This window comes from Stegostoma tigrinum, chromosome 21, assembly GCF_030684315.1.
Source record: "Stegostoma tigrinum isolate sSteTig4 chromosome 21, sSteTig4.hap1, whole genome shotgun sequence".
NCBI classification, from domain to species: domain Eukaryota; kingdom Metazoa; phylum Chordata; class Chondrichthyes; order Orectolobiformes; family Stegostomatidae; genus Stegostoma; species Stegostoma tigrinum.
In genome coordinates, this window is record NC_081374.1 from 2,659,511 (window position 1) to 2,679,568 (window position 20,058).

Below are 20,058 nucleotides of genomic sequence, written 5' to 3' on the forward strand. Positions count from 1 at the left end.
CTCTCACATTCCACCCGTCCTCCTGCAGCACCACTGAGATGTCTCTTCACTTTACTCCTTAATGACACAAATGTTGGTGGAGGGGGATGGGGTGAAGAAGGAGGGAATTAGTACTCCTTTGGCCTGCAGACCAAATCTATGGAACATGCAGTTCAAATTATTTTCAGCTTTCTGTCTGTGGAAGTATTATTTTAATCATTTTGAATTTAAATCGCGGTGCCCTCCTTCCCTCCACCCAGACTGTTAGCAGCATGACGTGGCCTTACCTTGTACATTTAACACAAGAGAACATGCCAAGACCCAAAAGTGGCACAGGGCTGTCAAAGACAATTTCGTCCAATTAAATGTTGGGAAGACAGAAACCACAGAGTTCACCCCAGAACAAACCCTTTCTTCCTTATCAATTCTGCCCCCAACTTGGCCACCTGTCTGAACCTCTTTCCAGCAACAAGAGCTCGCTTTGACCCTGAGTGGAGTTTCCATCTTGATACCATCTCTGTCCATCGCCCAGAGAAAGCAGATTCGATGGTGTGAACGGCTGCTATCCGGATTGTAGGGATTCTATGATTCTCCATAATTGCTTTGCCTGTGTTGCTGCCAAAGCTTCAACTGCTGCTAAAATCCCGAGCAATGGCTTTGTTCTTCATACACTTCACTGTTTCTGAAATGAAAAGAGAGAATGCTGGAGAAACACAGCAAGCCAGGCAGCGTTCTATGGAGAGAGAAACAGAGTTAATGTTTTCAGGTCCAGTGCTGATATGTGCACAGTATAAAATGCACAATCAGTGGTGTTTGAACTTCAGTCCGAGTCGGTGAACCTTGAATATTGCAGCCATGAAAACAGGAACAAATCAATAATTGTTTCAGAGATAGTGAGAAGTGTAGACGCTGGAGAATCTGAGATAACAAGGTGTAGAGCTGGATGAACACAGCAGGCTAAGCAGCATTAGAGGGACAGGAAAGCTGTCGTTTTGGGCCTAGACCCCACTCTTCCTCTGAAGAAGGGCCTAGGCCTGAAACATCAGCTTCCCTGCCCCGCTGATGCTGCTTGGCCTGCTGTGTTCATCCAGCTGTGTTCATCCAGCTCTACATCTTGTTATCACAAATCAATAATTAGATGGAAATACACCTTTCGGTATTGCTGGCTGGCTTCCTGTTTACCCACCTCGGGCTGATATCAATTGCCAATTTCCTATCATGATCATTTCAAAACCCGGGTTGTCGGACATATTTATTTTGTTCCTACTGTTAGAGCTTTGTTATGATGTGACTTGATAGACCATAATCTTTTAGAGAATAAAATGAATGAACCAAGGTAGGAAAATAAGTGTCGGTATTACATGGTTGATTTGAAATGGAAAAGAGAATTAATATTTACTGTACAAGCTGGTACAAAGCAGACATAAGGACCTGAGTAGGTAAGGTAATTATTTTAAGTCATATACACTGTATTGTGCATATAAAACTTAGATTCTAACATTCAGGATTAACATGAAGTAAGTCTGAGATTGAGAGATTGAACACAAATTGTTGTTAAGCGCCTCATGGACTAGACTTTAAACAGCTGATGCAATCAAGATACATTATCCAAATCTCATTAGGACTCCTTCGCAAGGGATTCCAATACTTCACTTTTGAAGATCTAGCCTTTAAAATGCCCTCAAAGTTTCACTGACTCAGACCATCTTGATGACTGCTCACGTGTTGGAAGTCAAATCTCTTCTCCTGGTACCAAGTTTCTCCTGATTTCTGAAGCTGCTTCTAAACATTTCATGACGAACGTGATTTTGGCTTTCACCAAGCAACTGGCTTCCCCGAGCTGCTGCTGAATTTCTCTCGGTTCCAAATTTTCTTCACTGAATTAAGTAAGGCCTGCTTCTGAGTTTTTCTTTTTACCCCTAATCTTTTTCCACTCTCTGGGAGTCTTCCTGAGCCCTGCATGCTTGAAGTCTGCTAAAATCAACACTCTTGTTGCCTGATCACCAATTCTGCTTCATCATTCTCCCAGCTACACACTGCAACAATCTTCCCAGCAACACCACGGGTAAATTGAAACCAGAGAATGTTCCTATGTCCCACACATCCATTTCAACATAGGCTATCCATTACCGGCCATCTATGTATTCTTCAGTTTCCAAGCTCTTCTCTAATCTGATGAATTAAATGGGGTTTAAAGCTTTCAGCATCGACTGAAAGACTATAACGAATTTAACTTTAACTTTCAGAACAAATAATCTGTCTGAACTGTGCTCATTACAAGTGGAGTAGACACCTCATCTCCAGCTCAGCCAGCCCCCCAGCTGTTTCTGATCCTAGTGTTTTATCTGTTTACCTCTTTGAAAAACATGACCTTAGTGTTTCTATTGTAATAGGTTTCCACGTGCTTCAGTTGTATTTACCCAATTTCTACAGTTTAATGTTTATTCTTAAAGCTACAGAATTATATATCAAAGCCCATTAGCCATGAATTAGATCTACACAACAAAACAGAGACTTGAGTTTAATCCTGCGCATTAGATAATGCAAGTGTGGACATTGGAGATGTTTTGTCATCTCCTGAATCAGCAGTGCTCACTGATCGCTCCTTTGCATCTCCCACTCCCAGCACAGCTCAGCTTTGCTCACCTATCTTTTATTTAAAGATACTAATTCTCTCTGTACCCCTGTGTTGTCATGGTCAGCTAAACTCTGCACTTGTCAGGAATCAATCTCAATGTCGCCTTCATTCAATAGCAAACAGTCAGGCTAGAGGGGGAAGAATTATTTTGTGAAGGATATAGTGGCTCCAATTGGAAGGTTTCAAACTCAAGAATAGATCTTGTTGCAAATTGAACTTTGTATGGAAGTGTTCACATTTGATTTTTCTAACATAGGAAGCTGTGGCTATAAAACCATTTAATTTTATTTACACAAACATTTTAGGTTTTTCACCAAATTCAGCAAAATTCAAAATGGCTGCCTGGGAAGAGGACCTGTTTGTTTTTATCATTTTGTAGCAGGATTCCCCTGCAGCCAGAAGCCAGTCATTAATATTAACGTCAACCCATCAATTAAGGGATTAGTTTCCACTTACTAGTGAGAATGTAGTTGTGTTGTGGGCCAGCATTCTAAACCCGCCTGTCAGGACAAGATACAGCTACACCTAAATATTATTGCCAGGATGTTGTTGCCTCTCACACTCCTGCACCATTGAGAGATAAGAAACCTTCAGTGTGAAATTTCCTAATCAATCTGTTTAGAGATGTTAATACACACTTCTGGAACAGGTGGGACTTTGTCTCTGAGCCAGGAGGCCTGTGTTCGAGTCATTACCACTGCACCACAAGAGCCCTTAAACCTTCAGTGAGATGTTATTTTAGAGACAGTTGACAATGTACAAACACTCCCAAACTGCCTCACTGCAGCAACCAATTTGTGTCCCAGATGCCATATCTGCACTGAGGGATAACTTTTTCATGCAGAGGGTGGTGTGTATTTGGAATGAGCTACCAGAAAGCTGGCACAATTACATGTAAAAGGCACTTGGATGGGTACATGAATTGGAAGGGTTGATTGGAAGGTTATTCAGGTGGAAACTAGTGCAGGCGTATGAGGGAAAGCAGGAGATTGGCATGAGGGAATAGAGCCATTGCAGCCAGGATGGACCAGTTGGCCTGCTGCACCATATCACGTTGTGATTGGGCCATTCTGTGAAGTTTCGAACATGAACCCTTTCAGAACTATTACCATATACAACCGATCAGCCCAACAGTGTAGGTTCACCTGGTGTACGTGCAGTTAGACAGAGTCTCCACCTGTCTATGGGGGAGGGTTGCTGACACCACCCTCCCTACCTGCAGGAAGCCTCATAACCTGCTCGCGCCAGTATGGTCAAAGAAATCAACTTGCCATTCTAACTGGAAGGGTCTCTGGCAGTTACAATCTGTGGTGTATTGCATGTTAACGACTAGTTACAGGTTACACTGATGTGACAGACGCTGTTACTGAGACCATGAGAAGGATCTGGATGGTACGTCTCACTGCTCTGCCCACATGTCCATCTGATATCACCATCATAGGTGGAGCTTAAGGCAATCCCCAATGTTAACCCTTTTAGGCCTTCACATCCTTACACATCAGGTTCAAACCCCATTCCAGACATGACACTGCAACATTCTAGGTTGACCAAATCTCTAATACAATACTGAGGGAGTGCCGCACTGTCAGTGGGTCAGCACTGAGGGAGCGCCGCACTGTCGGAGGGTCAGCGCTGACGGAGCGCCACACTGTCAGACGTGCCAAGTTTCAGTTGAGAAGTTAAACTGAGGCCCAGTCTGACCTTTCACCCTCTCAAATGGGGATACCATGGTACAATGTAAAGAAGAACAGGAGAATTCCCTTCCCTCTATTCATTACTCAATCAACAGAATATCTGATTGTTATCACATTGCTGTTGGGGTGCGTGCTGTATGTATCTTGACTGCTGTGTTTGCTGCATTATAGCAGTGATGACCCTTCAGCAATTCTTCATTGGCTGCAAGACCCTTTGGAAATTCTTGTTGCTATGAACAGTGCTATAAAAATGCTGTTTGTTTTTGTTTTCAGGGCCTTCTCAACTGGTACCTTTGCCCTTTCCTTCTATTTAATCCTTCTTCACTGTCCCTATCTCCATGCAATCCATTCCCCACCCCCACCAATTTTCCTAATTCCACAGCCCCCTCCTCAGCCTCCCTTTAGCATATTCCTCACATTAGCATTGTCTGTCTCCCAATTTTCACTTGCATCTCTCCCTCCCTTGTTCAGCTGATGAATATATAATCCGATTGGAGGGGCCTCGGTTGGACATTGAATGAATGGGCATTGTTTTGTGTGTTAGTGTTCTTTCCAGATATTCTGGAGGATGAAGTCCCTCCAGTTTCAGGACAGGATCTCTCACATCTACCTAAACACAAGTAACATGTGTAGGTTCATCAGGTTGTCTATCAGTCAGAGGAATCATCAGAGTAGGTCATTACCGTGTCCTCTCTGGTGTAATTAGCACAACTTGTAACCCATCGGGTGTGTGGTGTGTCTAATTATAATCACCCTACTTTCTTCATTAATGGTTCTTTTCTGACTTTTGTTCAAAGGCAAAGTCATCTAACAGGTGATAGGTGTTCAACCAGGGCCCAGTAAAGTATAAAAATGAAGTTTGATTTTTTTTAACAAATTATATGTCCCAAAATCAAAGTAATATGCATCATGGAAATCTGAAATAAAAACAGAAAGTGTTAGAGAAACTTAGCATGTCTGGCAGCAGCTGTAGAGAGAGAGAAGCAGAGTTTTCAGTCCAAGATTACTCTTTGGGACTGAAGAGAGGTGGAAAAGTGATGGGTTAATGCTGTTGAAGAAAGTTGGAAAACCAGATAGGGCGGACAGTGAATTCTGGCCCATGCAGTGATGTCTCTGTCCCATGAGTGAGTAAAAAAAGGCAACAGAAGGCCAGGGGAAGGTGAAGGGGACAGTGAGATCAGAAACTGTGTCCATCTCTATTTCTAGCTTGTAAGCCCTACCCACTCAGATCTTTTTATAAACTATCTCTGCATTTTAATTTACAAAGAGTGCTTTTGTGCACCAGAATCTCAAGCCATTTGCTTCCCTCAAGTTTTGTCAACACTGCTGTCAGAGAGTTTGTCAGCTCTGGCTCACTTGGTGGTTTATGACTCACTGGGCCCTGAGTCAAACATTGTGGCTTCAAGCGCCACCATTTAGGCCAACAGCGGAATGCTCACTGCAGGAAAATAGTCCTGCCAGAGGAGACCTGAGGCCATGAGCTTGCTGATGCTAATTGTTGTCTCTGTGGCTCAGGTAACAAACCAGGTATTATTGCCTTTGAGATTCTGTGTTTAATTTAAATGTGAACACTTCAGACCCTCTCAGGAGAACATTATTGAGATAGTAGGAACTTCTGACGCTGGAGTCTGAAATAACAAGGTGTAGAGCTAGATGAACACAGCAGACCAGGCAGCATCAGAGGAGCAGGAAAGCTGACGTTTCGAGTCTGGACCCTTGTAGCTCTCAAACTTTAATGTTCCTGATTGTAACCACATAGAATGGTGTCTACCACCTGACTGGACTATCATTTAGCATAGTCCTTTTCATTCTCACTCCCACCTCACCGACCACAGGAATAACATCTTGTACAATGGTACGTTTAGTTTGTTTGCTTGTCAAGTCTTATAATCTTTGTTCTCATTCACACAAGCAGCAAACTCCCTGCATCAGTTGATCAAGGTTGAGAGTTGAGGTTTCTCCATCACTACCTGTTCCACCTGCCTGTCTCACCACCACACGCTCTAATCCTTGACCACTGACCAACTCTCTGCTTCACAAAGTGATGTGACTGCCTCCTGGAGCAAAATGTCTGACCACTCACCTCTTCCCTCATGCCTGCAATGTCCACAGCTCAGACTCCAGCTTGGTAATGTTGAAGTTGCTTGAGCTGCACACATTGCTGCCTGGGATCCTAGTACTCTCTAGAAACTCCCACATGCTGCAGTCATGATGTACCATCTGTCTAGCCACATCTCTCTAATCTTATTTATTTAATTAGTTCATTAGTAATTCATTGACTGAAGTGACAATAAGTTACTGTTCAAGCATACAGACAAAAACCATCATTCACCAACAACTGGACACTGAAAAGCAACATGTGAATTCCACGTGTAATCAGTTGTAGCTATTAAACACACATCACTCAGAAGCCCTTCATTCCTCCCGTGCGCTAAACTCTCCGTTCCACCAAATTCCTTTAGAAAGCTTCCCCTAAGTTCTTCATAATGTATTCTGCAGACCAGGTGTCTTTACGATCTGTTAACGGTTTGAAAAGACTTCGAGTAAATGAGCATTTTGGTTCCAATTCCTCGAACTTGGGAGCCCTCCAGCCTCTTTTTGAAATAATAAAGCTTTCATCCTTGCCACTCCCTATTACAGCCTGAGAACAAAGACATTGAGTTCGTGGAGGCAGGATTGATGGAGATATCGCCTCTTACCATGTGCAGTTTTTATTGAATTATATTACATTCGCTCTTCTCCCTACATTAACGGTGGAGCTGTTGTCACTTCTCAGTTTCTAACTGAAGCTATCAACGCAGAAAGTGAGGAAATGACTGAAATTCAATCAAACAATGCTCAAGATTAAAAGAAAATGTAACATGTCCTCAGTGGTGAATCTGTGGAACAGATGTCCGGGGTTCCTGCTGTGATAGATTAACTGATTTAGAACAGCACAGGATAAGTACCTACCTCCCAGGGAATGGGATTGGAAGTTACAGGGATAAAAACAGATTGGGATGAGCTGGCAAAGATAGAGATGATCAAATCATTAATTATAAAGGTATTGCCCCTCTCAGTTTTCTTTCCTTTGTGGTTAGCCAATCCTGACAGGTTTATTTTCTCAGAATTTACTTGGCTTCAGGCCTCTTGATCCACTCCTTTCCTCGCCTCCCCCAGCCAAATTGCCTCTGACCACAATCGTCATTTATCTCATCTGTTGTTTAAGAGATTTTGTCTGGTAAAGATTGACTGTCCTCTTTCTCTATTTAAACACCATCTGCACTTCAGAACTACTTCATTACTGCTAAAGTGCTTTCGGACACCTCATATAAATGGAAGCTCCCTCACATTCCCTGCTGTGCACTTGAATTGTGAGCAAGTCCCTTGCCTCAGTATTATCTTCTACATATTGTCAGAAGCTGGGCTTGCTGTTCTTTTACAAAAACAGAAACTGTTGGAAAAGCTCAGCAGTTCTGGTAGCATCTGTGAAGAGAAATCAGAGTTTTAGGTCCAGAGACCGCAGGAGTGATGGTAGTTAGGAAGATGTCAGTTTATATGCTGAAGATAGGGTGGGAATAGGGGGTAAGGAGTAAAAAATAGTTGAGGATAGAGCCCAAAGAGCAAGAAGACCAGCTGGATAGACAAAGGAGTTGATAACGATCTATCTAGGAGGGTGAATATCTGTTAACTCTTCGTGACTAAAAATAGGTAATATGTAATGGCAGGCTATGTGATAACAGGGCCTGGTGTGTGGAGTAGGCGTTAGGATGTGGGAGAGTTCAGGCCCTAAAATTATTGAACTCAACATTGAGTCCGGAGGGCTGCAGGGTCACCAAGTGGAAAATGAAGTGTTGTTCTTTCAGTTTCTATTGAGCTTTGCTGGAACACTGCAGTAAGCCAGAGACAGAAATGTTGGCCAGGGAATAGGCTGATATGTTGAAGTGGCAGGCAACTGGAAGCCCAGGGCCTTTTTTTCGGGCAGAATGTAGATATTCTGTGACACGGTCATCCAGTCTATGCTTCGTTTACCCAATGCAGTGGAGACCAACCACATTGTGAGCAGCAAAAGCAGTAGACTAGATTGTGGGAAGTAAAGTGTTTTTTCACATGGAAAGTATGTTTGGGGCCTTGGATACTGAGGAGGGAGGGAGAAAACTGGCATGTGTCACACATTCAGTCGTAGGGGAAGGTGCCAAGGGGCTATGGAGGGGAGAGGTTTACGGGGTATTAGGAGTGAAGGAAGAGTACACCAAGGTGTCCTAGAGGGAATGGTCCCTGCAGTAGGCAGACAAGGGAGGAGAGGGAAATGTGTGTGTGGTGGTGGCACCTCACTAGAGATGATGGAAATGGTGTCTGATGATTTTCTGGATGGGGATGCTGGTGGGATAGTAGATAAGGGCAAGAGGGAATCCTCTTGGTCCACTCTTTCTTCACTCCCAGCTTTTCCAGCAACTTTTGTTTTTGTTTCTGATTTACAGCATCCACAGCTGCTTTGGTTTTTTATTGTTATTCTTTGAATCGTGTATTACTCTGATTTATCACAGTTTTGACTCTATCCACCTTGTGGAAAAGCATTGTAAACTTGGGCTTTTTTTTAGGATTAAAAACATTTGCAGTTTAACAGCCTCCTACCTGAGCTACTGAGTCTCTGAATTATCAAACTGACAAAGGCAATTGGTAAAAGCTGAACAAATAATGATGATGTTAGACAGAGAGTTTGTCCTGAAGCTTCAGCGCCACAAAGAACTTTGAGGATGCACAAGATTGGAAAAGCACACATTTTGATCTGAAACACGATACAATCCCACATATTACTTGTGCCCTTACCTGTTAATCACCAAAACTCCCCTTTGAGTTTGATCTCTTAACCTATCTCCACATGACTATTCTCTGTGTCGTGTCGTTTCAAATTGTCTGTCCAAAAATCATCATCTCACTTTCTTACCATGTTCAAAAAGTCAACTCCAAATATACTTCATGTAACAAGAAACCTCCCTCTCCACTGCCTGGCCGTTCAATGAGGTCATTGCTATCTAACTATCGCATGCCTTTTCCAAATCCCTGAACAAGTTTCTGCAGTCCAGCTAACAGTTTCCCTAAAACATTGAGAAAGGATGGACACAACCCAGGATAGGGGAGTTCGTACCTGGCCTATGGAAGAAGCAGAGGTTTTTGGCCAAGTGGCAGTTTTAAATTCAGCTATGTTTAGTCTTAAGACTATTTATGATGCTTTCCTCACAATGATAGTAACAAATAGCTCCACCTTCAACTCTTATTTCATGTTTGATTAGGGAGATTCCTTAAGAATAGGGAGATTCCTTAAGTTCCCCTTTTGACCCTGTATATTTTTCCCAGTGATTTTTGAGAATAGGGGAAGTTGGATTTTTAAAAAATTGCCTGCTTTGCTTCTGAATAGGAGGCAGCTGAATGCTCATCATTGTGGCTGATTTTAGAAGTGTGTTGCACATCTCACTTTGTAAATTTCGTTCTCTACCAAGTGGTTGCCTGAATGAAGAAGCTGAAACTGAAACCTTGAATAATCCTCATCAGAATGGACCTGGGGGAGGGACTAATTCTGTGTTGGGTCACAGTGTATCTGGCTGTCCTCTTTAGATCTCGTGTCTGGGTTGTGGGTGACAGCAGTTTTATTTTTGTGAAGACACGAGAAAGAATGAAACATTCTGCGATCAAGGCAGTGTACGTACGCCTTTGTAAAGGTATTTAAAACTTGATACTTTTAACAAAATGAGTAGTGACCAGAAAGAACAGTGGAAACAGATTCAGAAGTAACTTAAAATAGAAAAAAGGTAAATACGTGAAAAGCAAAGAACATTGCAAGGCTCTGTGCAAAGAGAATGTGTAAAGTAAGACTCATTGGATGTGTCTGTCAGAGTCAGCACAGTAAAGATGGGCTGAATAACTTCTTTCTGTGTTATTTCATGATACTCAGAAAAGGTGATTTTGTTTGCAATTCCCAATATTTGCAAAGAGACCGTTTAGTGTAAATGAAAGATTGGAAACTGTATTGATTGTGAGATGAGTTCTTGAGTCTTGTGGCGAAGTCATGATATTACCGTATTCTCTACTTAAAATTGGAGCTGTTGAGAGATTTGCTATCTGGTTTACTCTGGTTCAACAGAAGGAGTTGTTCATGTTACAGATCCTCCCTGTGTTTTCTTGGCATTGAGACTGACCATTTTCTAAGGTATTTGGTGCCTGGCAGGGCACAGGTTGAGGCAGGAAACACTGCAACCTTCAAAAATTATGTGGATGAGCGCTTGAAATGTCGTAGCATAACAAGACAATGGACCAAGAGTTGGAACATGGGACTAGTGTAAATTTAGAGTAGCTTTTGCCAATGCCGACTCAATGGCCTGAAAGGCCTCTTCTGTACTCTATGATTCTATGAACTCCCTCCTGGAGTCAATGTGGCTGAACCCTGCTGCCAAGGAGAAGCCTGCAGTCATTACAGGATTCACAACTAACAGTGCTGATGGTGGTAAGAATACATTGACTGCCCTTCATCAACACCACTTCCCACCTCTCCAAACGTCCTGAATTCACACCAGCAACCAATCACACCATATGGTTAATGCTGGAAACTGTGAAAACATGGCTTAATATAGTCATACTCATCAAAGCCGAAGGATATATTGTTTGTCAACTGTCATAGAACATAGAACGTTACAGGCCCTTCGGCCCTCGATGTTGTGCCGACCTGTCATACCGATCTCAAGCCCATCTAACCAACACTATTCCATGTACGCCCATATGCTTGTCCACTGACGACTTAAATGTACCTAAAGTTGGCGAATCTACTACTGTTGCAGGCAAAGCGTTCCATTCCCTTACTACTCTCTGAGTAAACGCTCTGACATCTGTCCTGTATCTTTCACCCCTCAATTTAAAGCTATGCCCCCTCGTGCTCGCCGTCACCATCCTAGGAAAAAGGCTCTCCCTATCCACCCTATCTAACCCTCTGATTATTTTATATGTTTCAATTAAGTCACCTCTCAACCTTCTTCTCTCTAATGAAAACAGCCTCAAGTCCCTCAGCCTTTCCTCGGAAGACCTTCCCTCCATTCCAGGCAACATCCTAGTAAATCTCCTCTGCACCCTTTCCAAAGCTTCCACATCCTTCTTATAATGCGGTGACCAGAACTGTACACAATACTCCAAGTGCGGCCGCACCAGAGTGTTGTACAGCTGCAGCATAACCTCTTGGTTCCGGAACTCGATCTCTCTATTAATAAAAGCTAAAACACTGCATGCCTTCTTAACAGCCCTGTCAACCTGGGTAGCAACTTTCAAGGATGTGTGTACATGGACACTGAGATCTCTCTGCTCATCTACACTACTAAGAATCTTTGGGGACATTTTGTACACTGAGTTAACCATATGATAAGAAATAAGACAGGAGTAGGCCGGTCAGCCCCTCACGTTTGCTTAGCCATTCAGAAGGATCATGGCTGATCTGATGTCCTCACATCTGCTTCTCTGCACTTTCCCCATAACCTTTGATTCCCCGACTGATCAAGAATCTATCTCAGCCTTAAATATGCACAAGGACTCTGCCCTTGCACATGTCCAAAGACACTCAAGCCTCAGAGAGAAGAAATTCCTCCTCGTCCCAGTCTGAAAATGGTGCCCCTTTATTCTGAGACTACGCAGTCTAGTCCAAGACTCCCCCAATCATTCATTAAAAATTCATTAGATTATTAGAGGGGTTAGATACAGAGTAAGGCTTCCTCTACACTGTCTACCATCAAGCACTCTTGGACAGGGACAGCACGGGGTTAGATACAGAGCAAAAGCTTCCTCTACACTGTCCCATCAAACACACCCAAGACAGCCACATCGCTAATGTCCCTCCTGGAAAAGAAGCTGCTTCTTTGGCTGTTGAACACATTAGCCTTCTCTTGGCATTGTTGCACCTCTTTCAGTAAAACTGATCATTTTTGCAAAATTGATGGTTCTTTTTGCCTTGGGGGTTGTGCTGCAAAGAATTAGTTTGAGACTGGCTGCAGCATATTTCAGGAATACAGTAATGTCGACATGATGGAAAACCCTGTGGGCAAAGATCACTGCACTGCTAAGGCTGCCAAGAATAACTGATTGTCCGTCAACTGTAAAGGAAATACCTCCAGGTGCCCATATCGTCCTCTTCCTCCCACACTCACACAGACACACACACACAGACACACTTGCACACATGTGCACAGACACACACCCAAACACAGACACACGTGCACACATGCGCACAGACACAGATACACGCACACACAAAAACACACACATACAGACACATTCACATACACAGACACACACACACACACACACACACACAGGCACACCCCCATTGCCTGCCGAGGATTCTACTTCCACCGCATCCTGTGGTTTGCTGTCCCTTTCCTGAACATAAGCCAAGAAGCTGCAAAACATGCCTGTTTACAACAACAAGAGCTCCAAACATGTCCAGACAGAGCCTGGAACTGGCCTGAAGGAGAGCTTCTTAAATCTGTGCACAGCTCAAAACTAGAAATTCCTGATGGAGCTAAACTTAGCTTTTGAGCAATGTGCTACTGTGTTAAAGAGATAATGGGAACTGCAGATGCTGGAGACTCCAAGATAATAAAATGTGAGGCTGGATGAACACAGCAGGCCAAGCAGCATCTCAGGAGCACAAAAGCTGACGTTTCGGGCCTAGACCCTTCATCAGAGAGGGGGATGGGGGGAGGGAACTGGAATAAATAGGGAGAGAGGGGGAGGCGGACCGAAGATGGAGAGTAAAGAAGATAGGTGGAGAGGGTGTAGGTGGGGAGGTAGGGAGGGGATAGGTCAGTCCAGGGAAGACGGACAGGTCAAGGAGGTGGGATGAGGTTAGTAGGTAGATGGAGGTGCGGCTTGGGGTGGGAGGAAGGGATGGGTGAGAGGAAGAGCCGGTTAGGGAGGCAGAGACAGGTTGGACTGGTTTTGGGATGCAGTGGGTGGGGGGGAAGAGCTGTGCTGGTTGTGTGGTGCAGTGGGGGGAGGGGATGAACTGGGCTGGTTTAGGGATGCAGTAGGGGAAGGGGAGATTTTGAAACTGGTGAAGTCCACATTGATACCATATGGCTGCAGGGTTCCCAGGCGGAATATGAGTTGCTGTTCCTGCAACCTTCGGGTGGCATCATTGTGGCAGTGCAGGAGGCCCATGATGGACATGTCATCAAGAGAATGGGAGGGGGAGTGGAAATGGTTTGCGACTGGGAGGTGCAGTTGTTTGTTGCGAACTGAGCGGAGGTGTTCTGCAAAGCGGTCCCCAAGCCTCCGCTTGGTTTCCCCAATGTAGAGGAAGCCGCACCGGGTACAGTGGATGCAGCCACCAACCTCCGGATACAACGCATTATCCTCCGACACTTCCGCCATTTACAATCCGACCCCACCACCCAAGACATTTTTCCATCCCCTCCCCTGTCTGCTTTCCGGAGAGACCACTCTCTCCGTGACTCCCTTGTTCGCTCCACACTGCCCTCCAACCCCACCACACCCGGCACCTTCCCCTGCAACCGCAGGAAATGCTACACTTGTCCCCACACCTCCTCCCTCACCCCCATCCCAGGCCCCAAGATGACATTCCACATTAAGCAGAGGTTCACCTGCACATCTGCCAATGTGGTATACTGCATCCACTGTACCCGGTGCGGCTTCCTCTACATTGGGGAAACCAAGCGGAGGCTTGGGGACCGCTTTGCAGAACACCTCCGCTCAGTTCGCAACAAACAACTGCACCTCCCAGTCGCAAACCATTTCCACTCCCCCTCCCATTCTCTTGATGACATGTCCATCATGGGCCTCTTGCACTGCCACAATGATGCCACCCGAAGGTTGCAGGAACAGCAACTCATATTCCGCCTGGGAACCCTGCAGCCATATGGTATCAATGTGGACTTCACCAGTTTCAAAATCTCCCCTTCCCCTACTGCATCCCTAAACCAGCCCAGTTCATCCCCTCCCCCCACTGCACCACACAACCAGCACAGCTCTTCCCCCCCACCCACTGCATCCCAAAACCAGTCCAACCTGTCTCTGCCTCCCTAACCGGCTCTTCCTCTCACCCATCCCTTCCTCCCACCCCAAGCCGCACCCCCAGCTACCTACTAACCTCATCCCACCTCCTTGACCTGTCCGTCTTCCCTGGACTGACCTATCCCCTCCCTACCTCCCCACCTACACCCTCTCCACCTATCTTCTTTACTCTCCATCTTCGGTCCGCCTCCCCCTCTCTCCCTATTTATTCCAGTTCCCTCCCCCCATCCCCCTCTCTGATGAAGGGTCTAGGCCCGAAACGTCAGCTTTTGTGCTCCTGAGATGCTGCTTGGCCTGCTGTGTTCATCCAGCCTCACATTTTATTATCTTGCTACTGTGTTAATCTCAGTTTGCTCATACTGACTCAGTCCTTTTTTCCTTTTGCTTAATTCTCTGCTATATCAGCATCTGATGTTGCTTTGGGATTTTTCATTGTCAAAGAAGAGTTAATTTTTTCAAACTTGTTGAAGGGAGGCGAGAGGGCGGTTGTTATGATCTGGGATGCTTGGTTCCATTAGGAATTCCAATAAGGTTGACCCAGGACATAAGAACTGGTTTTTCTTTCTTTATCCTGGTATGGGATATGGGCATCACAGCCAAATGTGGTATTTGTTATCCTTAAACTGAGTGCCTCTCTCGGCCATTTTGGAGAGCAAGCCGCATTTGATTTTATTTGATTTGTTACTGTCATGTTTACCGTGTTACTGTGAAAAGCATTGTCTCATGTGCTTTACAGGCAGGCCATACTGTACAGGTGCATCAGGGTTACAGAACAGAGTGCAGGGTACAGTGTAACAGCTGCTGAGAAGGTGCAGAGAGAGATCAACATTAATGTTAGAGATGTCCATTTAAAAAAAACAAAAGAACTGCGGATACTGTAAATCAGTGTTGTTGATGTCCATTTAAAAGTCTGAAAGCAGTGAGAAAGAAGCAAGAAGATGTTCTTGAATCTGTATGTATGTGTATACAAACGTCCATATCTTCTGCCTGATGGTAGAGGGTGGAAGAGAGTATAATTGTGGTGGGGGGGCCTTTGATTATGTTGGCTGCTTTCACAAGGCAGCAGGGTGTATAGACGGAGTGAAATGGATGGAAGGCTGGTTTGTGTGATGGACTGGGCTGTGTTCAGAGCCCTCTGTAATATGTTTTGGCCTTGGGAACAGCAGTTGCTATACCATGCTGTGATGCGTCCGGATAGAATGCTTTCTGAAAAATTTTAAGATTGCTTTGGGTCTGGAGTCATATATACCCAGACCAGGTAAGGATGACAGTTTCCTTCTGTAAAGGACCTTAGTGAATCAGACGGGTTTTCACAACATTTGACAGTGGTTATGTTGTTTTTATAAGGCTTGCGACTCTAAATTCTGGATTATTATCAAACTCAAATTGCACCATTCACCATATTGGCTTCCCAAAGAAGCCAAAGAAAAGTCACAGTATGAAAAGAGACTTTCATCCCCTCAAACCTTCACTCATTCAAATCCAACATTAAAATACTTAAACAAGGAGTTAGGAGGGCTAAAAGGGCCATTAAAAAATCTTGGCAAACAGGCTTAAAGGAAATCTCAAGGCTTTTTTTGCATATACGTGAGGAGCAAGAGGGTAGCTAGGGAAAGGGTAGATCTATGCAAGGTCAAAGGAGGGAATTCATGAGTGGAGCTGGAGGATGTGGGTGAGGTCCTTCTGAAAATTTTGCATCAGCATTAGCAGAGGAGAAGGACGTGGTGAATGGTGAGTCTTAGGAGGGGTATATTGATATTCTGGGGCATGTCAATATAAAGAAGGGGGAGGTGCTGTGTGGTTTGAAAAGCATTGTGGTTGACAAGTCCCCAAGGACCTGATGGGATCTATTCCAGAATGCTGAGAGATGTGAGGGAGAAATTGCTGAGGCCTTGTTTGAAATTTTTGGAAGCTCTTTTGTAACAGGAGAGGTCCCAGAGGACTGGAGAGTAGCCAACATTGTTCCTTTGGTTAAGAAGGGCAAAAGGGATAATCCAGGAACTTACAGGCTGGTGAGACTTACATCAGTGGTATGGAAATTATCGGAGAAGATCCTTAGGGGCGGGATTTATTTGCATTGAGAAAAATATGGACTGATTAACGACAGATTGCATGGGATTGTATGGAAGAGGTCCTATCTCACAAACCTTATTGAGTTTATGGGGAATTGTCAAAGATGACGGATGATGGTAGGACAGTGGATGTTGTCTGTATGGACCTTAGCATGGCATCTGACAAGTCTCCTTGTGGGCAGGTTGATACAAAAAACAAGTCACTTGGGATCCGTATAAACTGCTAAGATGAAAACAGAACTAGCTTATAGTCATAGAAGACAGAGTGTAGTGGAAAGGTGTTTTTTTGACTGGAGATCTGAGACCTGTGGTGTTCTGCAGGGATCAGTGCTGGGGCCCCTGTTGTTTGTAACATAGAAATTTAAATGATTTGGGGGGAGTGACGTGTAGATTGTCTGATTAGTAAGTTTGCAGATGACACAAAAATTGGGGGAGCTGTGGATAGTGAGGAGGATTGTTAGAGGATACAGCAGCGTATAGATAGCCTGGAGACTTGGCCAGATGGAGTTTAATCCAGACAAATGCGAGGTGATGCATTTTGGAAGATCTAATGCAAGAGGGAAGCATACACTAAGTAGCAGAACCCATAGAAACCTAGAAGGATCTAGGCACATAGGCCTACAGTTTGCTGAAAGTAGCAACACAAGTGGATAAAGTGATCAAGAAGGCATATAACATATTTATCTTCATTGATTGGGACATAGAGTATAAAACTTGGCAAGTCATGTTTTAAGCTGTGTAGAACTTTAGTTAGATTAGCTTCCCTACAGTGTGTAAATGGGCCCTTCGGCCCAACAAATCTACACTGTCCCTTGAAGCAACCCACCCAGACCCCTCCCCCTATAACCCACAGACCCTTGAACTCTATGGGCAATTTAGCATGGCAATCTACCTAGCCTGCACATCATTGGACTGTGGGAGGAAACCGGAACACCCAGAGGAAACCCACACAGACCTTGGGAGAATGTGCAAACTCCACACACAGACAGTCACCCAAGGCTGGAATTGAACCCGGGTCTCTGGCGCTGTGAGGCAGCAGTGCTGACCACTGAGCAACCGTGCCGCCCCATTTGGAATATTGTGTACAGTTCTGTTCCTCACACTCCCAGAAAGATATGGAGGCTTTGGACACAGTACATAAAAGGTTAACCAGGATGTTGCCATTTTTGGAAGGTATTAGCTGTGACGAGAAATTAGACAAACTCAGTTTGTTTTCATTTGAAAGTCAGAGGCTGATGGACGACCTGATAAGCATTTATAAAATTATCGGGACCTGGAGAGGATGAATATTTGGAGTCTTTTTTTCCCCAGAGTAGAAATGTCAGTTACTGTGGGATATAGGTTTAAGGTAAAAGCACGAAAGTTTAAAGCAGATGTGAGAGGCAAGTTTTTTTACACAGAGGGTGGTAAATGCCTGGAGTGCACTGCTGGGGAAGATTGTGGGGGTGGATGCAACAACAGTGTAGGTGAATAGATGAGGAATAGAGGGTGACGGACTCCATGGAGGCATAAGACTTTTAGTTTAGAAAGGCATCATGTGTCGGCGCAGGCTTGGTGGGCCAAAGAGTCCATTCCTGTGCAGTAGTGTTCTTTATTAGCTTGGGGCTCTGGATAGCAAGTTATTGCCACTACACCATGGCATTCCCCAGGTTTGGAACTTTATAGAAAGAAGCACAGGACATGGATTAAATTGGACAGCTCTTGCAGTGGGCTGGCATGGGAAAATGAGGGCTGAATGGCCTCCTTCTGAGATGTAAAATTAGAAGGGAAAGGCTTCAACTAAATCACTGAGCTCAGACGTTCCTGAAGATTTTTAATCCTTTTTTTTGTTCATAGATTGTGGGTAATGCTCAATTTATTTCCACATTTTGGAAAGTGACGTTCTCCTTCATCTACAGTTCCCTTGTAATGGTGATGCTACCTCAAAAGACTTCAATGGGAAATTCAGACATCAGGATGAGCTTTTGCAGAGTATTTTGCTCATTGGTCAATGCCTTTTTCCTTCTGCCTTTTTTTCCTCTGAAGACAATGGATAGTGTGTTAGTGGGTTCAGGGCACAGTCTTTGTCAGAGAGTGTTGAAAGGGCCACTGATTATTTTGCTGGTGCTGGCTGAGTAGAACACGGGGATCAGATGTGAGTCTCCTTGTGGTCGACTAGTCAACATGGTGAAGAAAAGGAATTTCAGCAAGAGGCAATTGGAACTGCAAACTAACAAGAACCCAGCACCTTGTGAAAAGAGGAGCTAGTTTGTGAAGGGAGTGTGGGTCGGAAATGATTTGCTGCAGAAATGTTTCATTGAAGATTCAGCGATAAAATGCGAAATGGGAGCAAAAACAAAATTCCAGAGAGGGGGCACGATTGCTGTGGAGCTATCGATGACTTGCAAGATGCTGAGTTCAAACCACAACAAGCAAAGAGAGAATTCTGCACAAAGGAAGTGGAACTGTGAAGAAGAGGGCAGGCAAGAGAAGCAAGAATTGTTTTTTATAAGAAGCTCAGTTCTATCATGACAAATGTTTTGCTTCTTAAAGACTTGAGCAGTTTCTAAAGCAGCATTATTGCATGTGGGGATTTGTGACAGGAAAGTGTGGTTGCCTGCTTGGGAAGACTTGCTGAAACAGGAACACAGCACTTCAGCAGAGGCTGTGCCGGCCTTCACTGACCCATCGTCATCACCAAATCCTGAAGTTTTGGCTGTAGCAAACTGCGTGTTTATTTTTATTGTGCTGCATGTATTGCTAGTCTTCTCATTAAGCTCTGCCTGAGTTTTTTTTAAGCTTGATAAATTTTATAAAAGCAGGAGATGTAACTTGTTGTTATCTCATAACAAAAATCTGGACGTGAACCCTGATACCTGGTTGGTGACCATTTGCTTTCAATTAATGTTTATGAGGATTTCTTGGCTGTTTTCAGAGAAGAATCAGAAAACTACTGAATGTTATATTCGAAGAGGATGGCTTGATAAATGACGTGCCCCCAACCTTAAATTGTTAATTGGTTTACCATCCAAACCCTAACCGAGGCCTGGAAGCAGGCTGCTTGCCTCGTCTGTAGTCCCCAGGAGATCGCTACTTCAGACTTGAAAGGGAAGAAACTAATGAGATGTTATTGTTATTTGAAAGATGCAATCTACAAGTTGTGCTTAACTGAAGCCATCCAGAGGGAAGGGAGATCATTAGGGAGACTTCCCATTGACCTCTGAGATCAGAGCAAATTAAACTTGTGCTCAGAGATGGAAAATGATATTGATTATAGTGGCCAAGAGTGGAATGGGTTTTCTGTACTCTGAAACATTTATTTTGCTGCATTTGTTTTACGTGACTGTGAAGTTTTTCCCTTTGTCTGCTTGATTTCTTTCTATCCAACAACAATTGATACTGAGGATTTTATGGAAAAACATGGGATATCCTCATTGTTATGACCTCAGCCAATGTTATGACTGGACAAGTCAAATCCCAGGATAAAACCTGGCCCAGTAGATCATATTTTGTTGTTTTAGGTGAGATGGCAGTCTTTCACTGCAATGTAGACATGTCAAGCTGCAAATTTGGTACAAGGAGATGGTTATTACACGAGGGAAAAGGAAAACAAAATACGATCAATCAAGCCACACTTCACAGTGAG

General features: G+C 44.1%; 1 protein-coding gene across 2 annotated transcripts in view; it reads left to right on the forward strand.

Annotated features, from left to right (window-relative positions):
• Positions 1–20,058, forward strand: part of srgap2 (SLIT-ROBO Rho GTPase activating protein 2) — a 253,415-nt gene that overhangs the window by 84,098 nt on the left and 149,259 nt on the right. Inside the window, exon 1 of one of the 2 annotated variants that reach the window (XM_059653297.1) lies at positions 9,937–10,010. The exons of the other annotated variant lie outside the window; for it this stretch is intronic. Within the exon in view, the coding sequence (XP_059509280.1) occupies positions 9,965–10,010 (46 nt within the window). The 5' untranslated portion in view covers positions 9,937–9,964. Of the gene's footprint in view, positions 1–9,936; positions 10,011–20,058 lie in introns of those variants that run through there. 2 annotated transcript variants of the gene reach the window in all.